This window comes from Penicillium brevicompactum, assembly GCF_028827555.1.
Source record: "Penicillium brevicompactum strain IBT 35665 chromosome Unknown utg000006l_segment0_segment0, whole genome shotgun sequence".
Classification (NCBI taxonomy): Eukaryota; Fungi; Ascomycota; class Eurotiomycetes; order Eurotiales; family Aspergillaceae; genus Penicillium; species Penicillium brevicompactum.
Window position 1 is genome coordinate 4,282,723 of NW_026623209.1, and position 13,200 is coordinate 4,295,922.

At 50.8% G+C, this 13,200-nt stretch overlaps 6 protein-coding genes across 6 annotated transcripts; 2 read left to right on the forward strand and 4 right to left on the reverse strand.

The window, feature by feature from the left end:
* Positions 1-410: 410 nt before the first annotated feature.
* N7506_009831 (dihydroneopterin aldolase family protein) lies at positions 411-1,424 on the forward strand (the record flags this gene model as incomplete). The annotated part of the gene is made up of 2 exons (XM_056959124.1): positions 411-1,157; positions 1,221-1,424. The coding sequence occupies 2 exons, from the start codon at positions 411-413 to the stop codon at positions 1,422-1,424; spliced, it is 951 nt and encodes a 316-aa protein (XP_056808514.1).
* A 962-nt stretch (positions 1,425-2,386) lies between these two features.
* On the forward strand, positions 2,387-4,117 carry N7506_009832 (AGC family serine/threonine-protein kinase; the record flags this gene model as incomplete). The annotated part of the gene is made up of 1 exon (XM_056959125.1): positions 2,387-4,117. One exon carries the CDS (start codon positions 2,387-2,389, stop codon positions 4,115-4,117), a length of 1,731 nt encoding a protein of 576 aa, XP_056808515.1.
* Positions 4,118-4,596: 479 nt separating this feature from the next.
* Positions 4,597-5,317, reverse strand: N7506_009833 (uncharacterized protein; the record flags this gene model as incomplete). Its single annotated transcript, XM_056959126.1, has 5 exons — positions 4,597-4,701; positions 4,766-4,840; positions 4,913-5,148; positions 5,209-5,230; positions 5,297-5,317. 5 exons carry the CDS (start codon positions 5,315-5,317, stop codon positions 4,597-4,599), a joined length of 459 nt encoding a protein of 152 aa, XP_056808516.1.
* Positions 5,318-6,417: 1,100 nt separating this feature from the next.
* N7506_009834 (uncharacterized protein) lies at positions 6,418-7,764 on the reverse strand (the record flags this gene model as incomplete). Its single annotated transcript, XM_056959127.1, has 1 exon — positions 6,418-7,764. One exon carries the CDS (start codon positions 7,762-7,764, stop codon positions 6,418-6,420), a length of 1,347 nt encoding a protein of 448 aa, XP_056808517.1.
* Positions 7,765-8,357: 593 nt separating this feature from the next.
* Positions 8,358-9,569, reverse strand: N7506_009835 (ELL-associated factor; the record flags this gene model as incomplete). The annotated part of the gene is made up of 1 exon (XM_056959128.1): positions 8,358-9,569. One exon carries the CDS (start codon positions 9,567-9,569, stop codon positions 8,358-8,360), a length of 1,212 nt encoding a protein of 403 aa, XP_056808518.1.
* Positions 9,570-10,429: 860 nt separating this feature from the next.
* N7506_009836 (carbohydrate-binding module family 48 protein) lies at positions 10,430-12,145 on the reverse strand (the record flags this gene model as incomplete). The annotated part of the gene is made up of 3 exons (XM_056959129.1): positions 10,430-11,701; positions 11,925-12,057; positions 12,123-12,145. 3 exons carry the CDS (start codon positions 12,143-12,145, stop codon positions 10,430-10,432), a joined length of 1,428 nt encoding a protein of 475 aa, XP_056808519.1.
* Between the last annotated feature and the right edge of the window lie 1,055 nt (positions 12,146-13,200).

The window sequence follows — 13,200 nt, forward strand, 5'->3', positions numbered from 1 at the left end:
TTTCCGGAGTTGGTAGGTTCGTAATTTCAAGGTTAACCTTGGAAATAAAGTTCTACGAAAGTTGGAAGTATATATCTCCAGGACTTTGATACTATACTCAGACCCTTGGGACATGTCCATAACTTATTGAATTGCCGACCAAACAAAATACCAGGTCCTGTTTTCTACCTTGAGCAGCACACTGCTATGCACAAAAACCTTGGAAACAGTGGTGAAACGTCAATATCCATCACCTGGGATGTTGCCAACACAGTCGAGATCCGGATTTTGGCGTCATGATCTGCAACCGAGCCCCGCTAAAAATCCCCCAACTTGTTCTGCAACATAGCTTCCAAGGTTGGCCTATACAACATCTCCCTCTCAATCCACACACTTCAACTCCCAAATTGAGAAAAAAAAAAAAAACCAAAATGCCCGACTCAATCCGAATCCCATCTCGCCCAGAGACCCTAGACACCGTTCGCCTACGCAACATCGAGCTCCCCCTCACTGCCCCCGAAGCCTGGCACCGCGAAGGCAAACCCCAACCATGCACCGCAACCCTTAAGCTCTCATACTCCTCCATCGTCGGAGCCGCCGATACAGACGACGTCTCCCTAACACTCGACTACGGCAAGCTCTTCCGCCGATTGCAGGATAATGTCCACACCTTCGTCCACCCCGTCACATCACCCGAACACCCAGCCAGACACCTGGTAAATTTGCAAGGCGGTCGATGCGAGGAGATGAACAACGCAGCATTCGGACAAGATCCACGCGTCACTGCTGGAATCGTTGCCAGTGCCGGCCTGGATATCCTAGATGAAACAGCTGCCGCTGTCATTTGTCGGGACAATGCTTCCATCTCAGCGGAGTACGCCGAGTGCGAGGTCGAGCTGCGATTCCCTAAGGCTATTCTGCGCGCTGAGCATGGACTTTGGTATCGTAGTGTCACGGCGTTTGGATATACGCCTGCGGACTTGCGGTGCCCGGTTGTTTTGCAGGAAGAATATCGTATTGATGGGATTCGATGCTATGCGATTTTGGGAGTCAACTCCCATGAGAGACTTGAGAAGCAGGCTGTTATTGTTGGACTTAGGTTCCAGGGCCCTGGTCAACAACCTTGGGGATCTAAGGTTGTTGAGACGTATCAGGCTGTGACGCGGGCTGTGGCTGAGGTTTGTTCCTGTCTTGTTCCCTTTTTTGTGCTTCGAGTTTGGCTGACTTGGTTTGATTCACAGAAAGTCGATGAAACTACTTTCCAGAGCGTGGAGTCGCTGGCTACTTTCATTGCTCATATCGTTACGGTCGACTTTGGGAATGAGTCTGTCACTGTTAAGGTTGAGAAGCCTAGTGCTTTGGCCTTTGTTGAGCTCTCCGGCGTGGAAATTACTCGCTCGAAGGCTTTCTTCGATACTCATCGTCTTCCGGAGCCGCGTGAGTAAGTCAAGAGATGGTCCAGGAGCAGGAGGACCGAGATATGTAATTTTGACAAAAAAAAAGATATCACCTTGATGTATAAAAATCTGTTCACTTGAATATGTACCCTTGAACATCATTCAGCTATAGTAATTCGCCTGACTCGAGTATGTATAGATCGCCATAGATCTGAGCAATAAAATCATCGGAATGTCAGCACGACACGTGAGCACCAAATCGGGCTTAGTGCTGAGCCCCCGGATTTTCCATCTGAAATCTGATTGTCGATTCTTTGTCGACCATTGTCCTCTCTGTGGGAGAAGAATTAACATATCCCTTGAAACCCTTGGAAAACTTGAAAGACTCGCATTTTCTCTATGTGCCCATCTGCACCTTCACTGCTCTTGACCTCGCTTACCGGCGCCGACTCGAAAACCTCCTTCCTGGAATTTCACCACTCACCAGCTCCTGACGTTTACGTGTCCGCACACACCGTGCTCGCTCCTTCCGCCTTGGCTTGCGACGCCTCCATTTGCGAGGTGACTTGGGCAGGGGTCCCGGGTCCGTCCTGAAGAAGGGCGGACGGTAAACCTGCTCGAGGTTCGTGCTGGTCGCAGATCAGTCCGCGCACTCAGTTCTTTGCTGAATGCAACAAATCTCTTAGTTGAAGTAAGGCTTCCACCCTCCTTGTTGTCGTTTGTTTTTCATCCCTAGTTCCTATTACGTTTTTACCTTGGCGAGTGGTAGTGGGGGTTTGAGAAATCTCTCACTTACCCCTCTATTCGGCTCTACGATTCACGATGAAGGATCTTGCGGCTAATTCGTGCTTTCATGTGGATAGTGAATGTTAGAGAGGTATTTTATATACTTCCCTACCGTTTGATCCAACTGCGCAAGGTCAATTGTCCAGCCAGCGGTTATCGCCGGCGCTTTTCCCCGAACCGATCGGAGTGTTTCGCGAAATTATTCCTCGAAATACAAAAGCGAAATGCCTTCTTCACACGCTGACGACCTCTCGGTCGGAGACGTGTTCGCGCCGCAGGCGGATAGCGAACAGTCCGTCATCGACCCTCCGGCCAATCACCGCCTCCCCAATGCACACATGGGCAACATCTCGACTCCCAAGGCCAAAGGGCTTACTGGGCTTGCGAACCCGGCCTTGACCCCGGATCTTTTGCCGAAGTCGCAGCGACGCAAGAATAAGAAAAGAACCGAAGCCCCAGCCGCGGCTTGCGCCACCGTTCACGGCTTCACGCCTATGGCCTCCGGCGACGAAGAATCGGATTTCTCCGCCGCTAGCTCCCGTGCACCTTCTCGTCCCCCAACCGCTTTGGGCGGCGCAAGCCCCTTGGCGCAGCCATCGAATGGTCATGGAGTCAGCGCGCTGAAGCTGCAGCTCAGCACCCTTAATCTGTCGGACCAGGCTGATATCAGCGAACTTGTCTCTCAGACGCCCAGCATTGCCAGTGTGTGCTCCGACAGTGATCAGACCGAGATTTTGACTAGTTATGAAATCCCGCTGGATCAGGACTTTGTCAGTTCCGACGCGGTGCAACCCGAGGATCGCAATGCGGGTAATGCCGGTATGGACTTGGATTTGCGCAGTCAACTGTGCCGGAAAATGACAGCAGATGATTTCGTCCCTATCCTTTGCCTGGGCAAAGGCTCGTTTGGAACGGTTCTACTTGTGCGCCACGTCGTCACAGGCAAGCTGTATGCCCAGAAACAGTTCCGGAAGGCGTCGATCACCGTTCATAAGAAGCTTGTCGAACAGACCAAGACAGAGCGCACAATCTTGGAGAGTGTCAACCGTCACCCCTTTGTTGTTAAGCTCTTTTACGCTTTCCAGGACCATGAGAAGCTTTACCTTATTCTTGAATACGCGCAAGGCGGTGAATTGTTCCATCACCTTGCTATGGAGCGCATGTTCCAGGAAGACGCCGCGGCATTCTATATGGCTGAGATGGTCCTAGCCCTCGAGCACTTGCATCAGAATGTCGGCGTCCTCTACCGTGATCTGAAGCCCGAGAACTGTCTCTTGGACGCTCAGGGTCATCTGCTTCTCACAGACTTTGGCCTCAGCAAGATCGCCCTCAACGACGATGACCGCTGCAACTCCCTTCTCGGCACCATCGAGTACATGGCCCCCGAGGTCATCCAAGGAAAGCCTTACGGCAAAGCCTGTGACTGGTGGTCTCTCGGTGCATTGGGTTACGACCTCCTCACTGGCGCGCCTCCCTTCCGCGCAGGCAACCACGCCAAGCTCCAAGAGAAAATCGTCAAGCAGAAGCTCGTGCTCCCCTACTTCCTAGGTCCAGACGCGAAAGACCTCCTCACACGCCTCATGCGCAAGGAGCCCTCCAAGCGCCTCGGCTACCACATGCAAAAAGACCTACAGACGATCAAGAAGCATCGCTTCTTCCGAAAGATCGACTGGGCAGCTCTCGAGCGACGCGAGCTAGATCCACCCATTCAGCCCGTCGTGACCGACCCCGCGCTCGCAGAGAACTTCTCAGTCGATTTCACCAATCTGCCACTTAGCCCCACGATCACAGCGACAGGGTTCGATGAGTATTATGCCAATGGCAAGGATTGTCCGGAGAGCAGTGAAGAGAATGCGAATGGCATCGGAGAGAGTAATCCTTTTGGTGGATTCAGCTATGTTGCCTCAAGTAGCTTGCTGGATCATGGCCTGGGCGTGATGACTACTGGCTATTGACTATTGACTGGTAAAGGAAGTACATGTACCTTCGCCCTTTCATGCGTTTTTGAATTCAATTGCATTTTGCATTGCCTATGCGCTATCATTCTCGCTTTCGCTTTTCGGCTGCAAAAATCATTTGCATATTCGGTGTTCATCTAGCTTGTACGGAGTCTTTCAAACCTCACACATGTCCAATCCACCATTTTCAATCCATTCAAAGCTCAAAATTATAGAACTCTTTGAATGACCCTTTTAGCTACATAGAAGATTCAATCCTCGGACCAATCTTCATGTCTTTTGTGGAGCACGAGTATTTTCATATCTAAACCTCACCTCAACGCCCTAGAGACACGACATGGACGTTTTGCCTTCTCGTCCTGCTCTACTATGTAACTCCTTTAGTGCCTAAGTAATCATTTCAAAGCACCGTGCCAATTCGTATCATATAAATCATTCATTAGGGTTCATCTAAAAAGCTATATAGCATCGACTTTTTACAACTTTGTAGTACTCTCCTCGCGACCAACAAGGTTAGGGTGCCCGTCATTCATCGGTCGGGTAACAGCGTAGAAAGCAACACCCTCCGTCTTTGTTGAGAACTATCAATTGAGTCAGCAAGTGTATCCAGGTTGATGTACAATGTTCCGAGAATAAAGAACTAACCTGAGCCTTGGATCCAACATGGAAGAAAGCCCAGTCTCCAGCGACGAGGTGGTGGGTCTTTCCAGTGGCCTCATCCTGTATGTTATCAGTATCATAAGGTTTGCAATAACTATATCGATTTCGAAAATTTGGGATGTGTGGTCTTACTGTAATGTCGATCTGACCCTTGAGCACATACTTGGTCTCCTCGTAGTCGTACGCGCCGAATCGTGTAGGTCCCGGGACCACGCGGTAGAATCCAGTAGTCAGGTATGGGGTCGAGTGTGAGCTCTGGGATTTGATTGAGTGGAAGTCGGCGATAATGGCGCACTCGCCATCGGGGATGGGGATGAGCTCATTGCCGGCGCCCTTGATAATGGTAAGAGGAACGAGGTTGTTAGACACTGGAGATGGAGCATGTTAGTACCAGATACCAGATTGTAGATGCTTGAGGGGTATCTTACTGTTGAAGGTTATAGATATAGACTAGAGATATAGACTAGAGATATAGACAAGTAGGTACGAGACAAGCTGTCAAGAGCTTTTATATACTTGAAACGGAGATATAGACATTGTGATCCGATCTGGAGATACGGGGTACGGGGTACGGCTCCGGGCCGTAGCTCCGTGCTACCCCTCAAGCTTATTCTGATGCGGCATGCCACTAAGCTATTGTATGTCCATGGATATAAAGAGGATGAGTATCGGCGAATTAGAAGTCATCGGGTGAGGTGGACCGAGACGTGTAACGTGATCGGGACCTCCACGGGCCTCGGCCGGATTATCGAACCCTATCTTCCTTTGTATCTAGCAGTGTTCTGGGGCTTACTTTCACTCGAGCATTATACTAGCTAGCTAGAGGTCTTGAGTGCCAGACACCATCCGGTACGGTGTACATTTGGGCTTAACCTTTTCTGCCGCTTCCACATCGTACTGTTAGTTATAGAGCTCTTCATTGGGTTGGGTTGGGCCCGAACCTCAGGCCAAGTACCTGCTGAACTTCCCACCGCCAGTGCATGAAAGAAGGTTCTTGGCCCCAATTCCTCCCTTCTCGCCTGACCTATGTAGTGTAGTGAGGGCCTATGCTCTCCTTATGATTGCTACTTGGGTGCCTTCTCTTTGATACATCACTATTCCAAGGTTGATGGGCCAAAGTATCCAAAAACGTGCTCAATTCTACCCCGAGATCAAAAAACGACAACAGGTGAGCACCAAGGTGAAAGAGGAAAGTTCTCGAGTGCCTGACATTATCCGGTATACATGCTCCCAAGTCATTTGTTTCCAAGGTCTCCCCCCACCCTGCTGCTTTCAAGAGGAGAGGGCTCACTCCGTACATATGTATTACAAACGCCATAGTTTAGATGGCAATACAAAAGAAGCCTCATAGGAGAATCTTGAGGGCATTCAATGCGCAATCTGAATCCTCGATCAAAACAAACGAATCCAGAACTCGGAACAAATGTTGAGCACATTAAGTATTTTTGGCATTTCAATTTCATGAAGTTTCGTCTAAATCTCCCAGACCAGGACAAGGAACAGCATCCAAAGTATGCGCGCAATAAGAGCAAAGGTCAAAAAAACACAAGAGACTGTTTCTTCGCTGCCCAGCCGAGGCTAACCACGCAAACCTACTTTTTCCACGCTTCGGAATGACAGATTCAAAAAGTATCAGCTCATATCTCTCCTTCCTCACTTCCTGCGCCCTCATCCTCGACATTATCACCGCTTGGCTTCGTCTCAGCAGGAAGGGCATTTGAAGAGGTATTGACCCGATCATTCTCGGAGACTTCGCCTTCTTCGGCACTTGAGTCTTTGGTACCGGCTTGCGCAGACCCGGGTGGTTTTGGCGGGAGTGAGCCGGTGGGAATGCGAGATCGAGAGGTCGGGAGCTGTGTTTCGCTGGGAAAGTTCGGCTCCACGGAGGGAGTGACTGTTCGCTGGCGCTTTGGTGAGCGCTCTGCGCCATTGCCATTTAGTGAGGGTTGATTGTGAGCAGAATTTGGGGTGGTAGCGTTTGCAGGGAGAGACTCTGGCTCGCGCGAGCGCTTTCGGCCATTTGTGCTTGTTTCGTCGGTTACGGAGAGAGAGGGTGGTTTGGAGGGTTGTTCGGAGGCGGACTTGGTTTCGTCAAAGCCGCGGGTTGGGTCTGTGGAGAAGGTCTCTGAGATGGAGAATTCAGGATAGTTTTTGCTGAGTGTTTGTTGGACACGCTCGTATATTTCGACGATGGTCGTGCATGCGCGGATGAGATCTTCGAGTCGGACGTCGAATTGTTCCCACCACGGTCGACCTTCTGCGTCATCTGGGAAGGAGATTTTCGCGTGTCGGGCCGCAGCGTACAGTGAAGCTGCGGCGATCACGCGCGGAGGGAACTGCAGGCAGATAACGGTATATGTGGAATCGTTGAGGAAGGCCCATGAAGAGTGCTTCAGGGCACGGTTTTCTTGAACGCCGAGGTAGCAGGTGTACTCCCAGAGAACGCGGTAGGGTGATTCAAGTTGTAGATCGAAGGACAGGAATTCCAGCATCACACTTTCATTCTGCAGAATCAAGTCTCGCCATTTCCAGTAATCCTTAGATTGTTCGTCGACCACTAAGTTCGACTGCTTCATAGCGACACGACAACATGCGATGACAAAATCTTTCATGCGACGCATCGTTTCATCCACCTTGAAAGCAACAAACAGCGCAACCGCTGCAATCACCTTCGGGTGCATCAGGTCCGATCCCATCTCCGGATATTGGCCCATGAGCGAATAGCGCATCAGAAACCGATGCAGATAGACCGTCGCGGTCATCGATGTTTGCGGGGGCATCTTCAACATCAGACTGACTTGCCATATAAATTCGACAGCACGATGCCGGATGTAGTCCTCCTTCTCACGTTCGATCTTGTCATTTCGCGACGGCGTGCGATCGAACTCGTCCTCGGTGAAGAGCCATTTCTGCTGCTCTGCGTCAATCACTGGGTTGGGAAGGCCTGGGATGCGCGGTTTTGAAGTTGGTGCGGATGAGTCCATGGTTGCGCAATTTGAGGGTCGTAGGCGAGATATGAAGAAGGGAAGAAAGAGAGGTTGGTGAGTCGCGGGGGGTTTCCTTTTTGTAAGGGGTGGCTATGGCTGAGGCGCGCCCGCGCGCATGTCCAGTGAGCTATACGAGTCTGATTTCCAGTTCGTTGTGAGGAAGCAGGTTCAAGCTAGCATGACGGAGCTTTGCGGGAGCAAATATAACGACGTGACAGAGTCTGGTGATGGGGATCCTGTGAGCTCGAAGTGAGAACTGAGAAAAGAGAATTGTTTGAATAGAAACACAGAGAGCAAACAAAGAGAGGAGAAGAGGTGGTAGGGCTGCAGAGGATCAGTTCATCTAAACGTTGAAATGCAAGTGAAGCTTTGTGCTTAGTCATGATCACGGATATCAGGTTAGTTACGCGGAAGCAGCCAGTCTGAGATGGTCAATACAATAGAGATGAATTGGTTTAAATATGCAATTGATGACATGTCACTATGAACAGTTGAAACAAGTGGTATCTTGTACTTTGGAAATCGAAATCCTCCCTGGCGCCACGCTTATACTACAATGCAATCCACAAATCACCAAGTCCCAATGCCGTTTACTCTTCCTCACTGACTTCACTCTCATCGTCACTGGGAACATACTGTCTAGCTGGTGGCTGACCATATTGGTGACGGGCTTCCTCCTCGCGAGCACTCTGCTCGAAAGCAGCCTCCATCTCCGCCGCCAGATCATCATCCTCTTCAACCTCGTCCTCTTGAGCAGCCGCGCCGGTATGAGTAGACGATATAGGCGGTGCATCATTGCCAGCCGGAGAAGGCAGACTGAACTCCCCGATATCTTCTTGTTCATCTCCATCGGCCGGAGTATTATTAGACGAAAAGTAGGCAGGATTGACCTGGAACGACCGTTGTGGCGGCGGAGAGCCCATATCAATAATAAGATCCCCATCAACAATAATGTTTGAGTCCGGTGATTGCGCCCCAGTCTGCTGCGACCCCGTTCCTGCATCAGACACCGACGGCGACGGCGACGGACGCGAATCCTTATGTCCGTGTTCAGACCGGTCAGGTTGCCTCGCAGGCTCAGGTCTCGGAGCGGCCTTGGGTTGTGGTTTCGGGGCCTTCTTCTGTCGCAGCGGGTTCGCTTGTGTCTTGGGCCGAGGCGCGGGTTTCGGAGCAGGTCGGGAAGCAGGCATCACAGGTGTAGGTGCTCTGCTGGGAATTGGTTCTGGGGTAGTCTGTCCGGAAGTAGGCTTGTCGTCTTCCTTGCGGTTCTTGGGGAGGAAATGGCGGAAATCGTACGGGTTGCTGTCGTCGGCGGGACCCTCGTCTTCACTGGTACTGCCTGTGTGGCGGTCATCGCTGGAGGTTGCGGGCTCATCTTCCTCCTTGATTTGAAGTTGTTCGTATTGTTCGCGGACTTGCTTTTCGGTCTTCCCGGGCGCCGACCGTAGGTTAAAGTTCAAGGATGTCGAGACTGGCTCGAGGACAAAGACTTTCCGTTCCGGGTCGAAGATCAGGACCAGGCTTCGTTCGGCGGAGGGATCTTCGCTGCCTTTGTACGAGTAGGCCAAGGTGTGATCGGCGTTCGGGGCCTTATCGGTGACGGCGAGGTCGTACAGGTCAGAGGATTGGGAGTGGGTGATGGTTGAGCGCTGCTGTGGTGTGGCGGACTTGGACTTGTAGTTGTAGTTGATGTTGACCAGCCGGCTGGTGTCCGGGTCCTGGGCGAGTCTCTCACCCAGCACAATTGGGTATTCGGCTTGCTTTGTCGGGTCGATCATGGCGGATAGGGTGGGGGCAGCCATGATGGGAAGGATCTCACGGAGTACGGAGTAGAAGTGGCACGCTGCCCCGGAAGTTCGAGATCGAGTTCAGGTGGTACGACACACGCAAGGGAGAAGAAGAAGATCCCAGACGAAAGTTGGGGAAATGTTGAGGTGGAGAAGGGCGGATTTAGGAATTGACCCATTTCTCCCCACGCTACCAAAGAAACCCGTTAGAACGCTATTGGGAACAATGAGGACGAATGTCTCGGAATTGTATATTCGGGCTTACTATTGGTTCTGCTCACTTTATGTACTGCTTACAGTACTGGACTGAGCCTTAGACTCCGAGTTCTGTTCTATGATCTACGCAGGATCGCCGATTTCGGCATCTACGGTGTATAGCGCCCAGTCGGAAACTGTTCGACATAACTACCTGAAAATACATGGTGGTGACTATTTGGTCTGATTGTGATTACATCTGCTATGCTCCGTACTATAAGATATTATCATCTCAGGACTCTAAAAGTCTTCTTATCCAGTCTTTTCCCGTATCCTTTTCCGTATCCTTGTTACTGTTCCTTTCAAGTTATTTCAAAACTACGGGCAATGAATATCATTCGTAAGACACTGAATACATTAAGCACTGTGATTTCATTAAATGATAATTACCAGCCGAAGCATAAACAAAGCGGCTTGTAGGGATACAATGCAGGAAAGCAGGGCAAGAGAGGTATCCAAATCACAAAACAAAGAACATCAAGCATCAGGCACGTAAAGAGAATAAAAGAAAACACATCGAAGGCAAGATAAGACGGTTCTCAACAGCCATTCAGAAGCGCGGACCACCGAAAAGCAGGTATCAAAGGGCAGGATTTAATCGCACATTAGTCCCGGGTCGTTTACTTCAACTTCTCCTTGAGCTTGCTGAAGAAGCCACTCAGACGCTTCTTCTTCTTCTCGCTCTTGTCGCCATTAGTAGAAGCGCCTTCAGTGCTAGGAGACTGTGCGGGCTTCTCCGCCTTCTCGGCCTTCGCTTCTGATGTGGCGGGTGCCTGGGCGGAATCAGCGCCAGTGGTCACAGTGGGTCCTGCGGGCTTCGCGGTTGTAGTTTCGGAAGTAGAAGTAGTCTCAGGTCCAGTGGTCACAGTTGGCCCACTAGGCTCAGAAGTAGTCTTGGGTTGCGAGGTGGGGATAGCAGCGGCAGCGTTGCGACCAGGGGGAGGGGTGGAAGTGGGCGAGACATCGGCCGAGTCTGCGCCACCACCAAGGGTGAGATGAGGCGCAATTGGATGGGTGGCTGCAGTTACAGTAGGCGCCGGGGTACCTGCAGACTCTTCGACGTCGACCTTCTTCTGGAGTTCTTTCTCCAGATCCTTCTTCTCATCGACTGCTGTCTTGTAGGCAGCAGCCTCGGGGTCCTGGTGCGCCTCGGCCAGCGAGTCCTTCACTACCTGTGGCACCTCGTCAACCGGCTTGTCGCCGTTGGGTTGCTTGCCCTTGGACTCTAATGGAACATTGGCAGCGAGCGCCGCGGTGGTAGAGGAAGGGCCTGCAGATTGGATGGTATATCCGGGATCGGCGGCGGCTGCCTGCTGCGCAGGGCCTCCAGTATAGATAGGTTCCGTCTCACCAGCGGCCGCACGCTGCGCGGGACCACCGATGGGAAGGCTGGATTCGGGAATCATGTTGTTCGTGACCGGGGGGATAGTGAATGCGAAAGCGTCGGTGTTACCCGAGTCAGTGGGGTTCCCCGGGTTCACGGGAAGAGTTTGACCCTTTTCGTAGGACTCCTTGTCGAGAGTCACCCCGGAAGCCACCGTGTTGTTGTGGAGCTCACTGTGGTGGGGGACCTTGTCGCCCGGGTTCAGGCTGACGGGGTTGCCATAACCACCGGAGCCCGGAATGGGATCCACGGACAGGGTCTGTTCGGATTCCTGTCCCGGGGTATCAGGGAAGGTACCGGGCAGGTTGCCATTTGCCTCCTTGGGAACGTTGGCAGCCAGAGCCGCGGTTGTGGAATCAGGGGTCACGCCGGACATAGTGGGGGCGACGTTAGAGTGATCCGCAGAGGTCTCGATCTCTTCGGGTAGCAGCACGTTGTTGATGTTGCTCTGTCCGTCGTCTTCTTCGCGTACGTTGGTATCTGTGGTCCAAGTGCCGTCGACAACAAACTTGAATTCGGAGTTAGTGAAACTGGTGGAACTGGTGAAATTGGTGAAACTCGAGGGGAAAGGTACGACTTTAAAGAGTGAGAGGGGGCACAGGAAATGACGTCAGCCGGAGAGCGTCATTTCCTTGGTTGCCTAAGGCTCACCGCCAACAATCTAGTTACTCTTGTACGCAGGGGACCTTTGCTCTTCTTTTCTTCTTTTTCATGTCTTGTTTGTTTCGTACCTTGTAGTGGACTTTCTGAACGGGCGAAATGGTGACCTTCTTGAGGAACACATCCCCCACACGATCTAATTTCACTGTTTTACCCCAATCGTCGAAGGTGCCGGTAACAAACACCTCACTCGCATTGTAGGGCCTGCGAGTAACCGTCTTGTCAGCAATGCGGTACCACCTGAAAACTCTCCGCGACATCGAACTCACCATTGGAATGTAAATGTCCCCATTGTGTGTCGGAGGGAATGAGAGAAGTTGGAAAAAGACGAGTGGTTGGGGAAGATAGGAAAAAGGGCTTAGAGAAATGCGACTAGAGCAGTGGGGGGTGACACAGACCGTCAGTACCTGAGCTCAGGTCAAGGAACTTCGGCCTTTTCCTCTTTTTTTTTTTTTTTCTTCTTTTCTTGTCCGCTTTTTTTAGCTGGATTTTTTTACTTTTTTTCCCTTTTTTTTAAATGGGAGGGTCGAGTGCGCTCGAACCGTACATTTGCAAGGGCGCTTAACGGAAGCTCTAGACTTGATGACGTGAGTCACTGCAATCAGGGCTACTACATTAGCACCAACACTACGGAGTTACACCCTTCAACTATACAGAAAGACAACCCTGAAGATATAAAATTATAGGGAGCTTTTTATTAAGTACAATCTCATGACTATGTTAATTATAGGGATAATATGGATAATATAGACTATATTGCCTTATAGAAACCCCCTTAGCTCCTAACCTATGGGAAGCTAGAAGTACTAGGGTAACATCCCGAGTCCATGACATATGAAAGACTCTATAAGAGAGCTAATTTTCGCCACCGAGGCGAATATGCAATGATCATCTACCGGATTTCTAGAAGACACTTGGAAGGAGGAACCGTAAGCTTTTCATATGGACTTTCTTTTTGTAGGAGTGACGTCGATCATTCTTCGTCCTCGAATTTTGTATCTCTGATCGACGAAGCTACCGGTCTTTAGTGCCTACCCCTCTTCAATATTCCCAATATTCCTCCCAATAGCTTTCAATTGTATAGTGACAACTGTACAAGGGGGCTTTTATAGGGTATACAACATCGTCCATCTCTCCCCGCTTCCAAGCTTCCGGACTCAGCTTCCTGGCACTCTGTGGCAAGTAGGTCTCACCATTTCTCTCTGTCTCTGGATTTTCCCTCTTGTTTTCCCTTCTTTTTTTTGGGATCAATTTCCCCTTTCTTTTCAGCTCTTACGTCTCAGACTTGAATACTTGGATCTCCCGAGACAGAAGAAAAGAAAAGAAAAAGCAAAGAAGAAAGACACA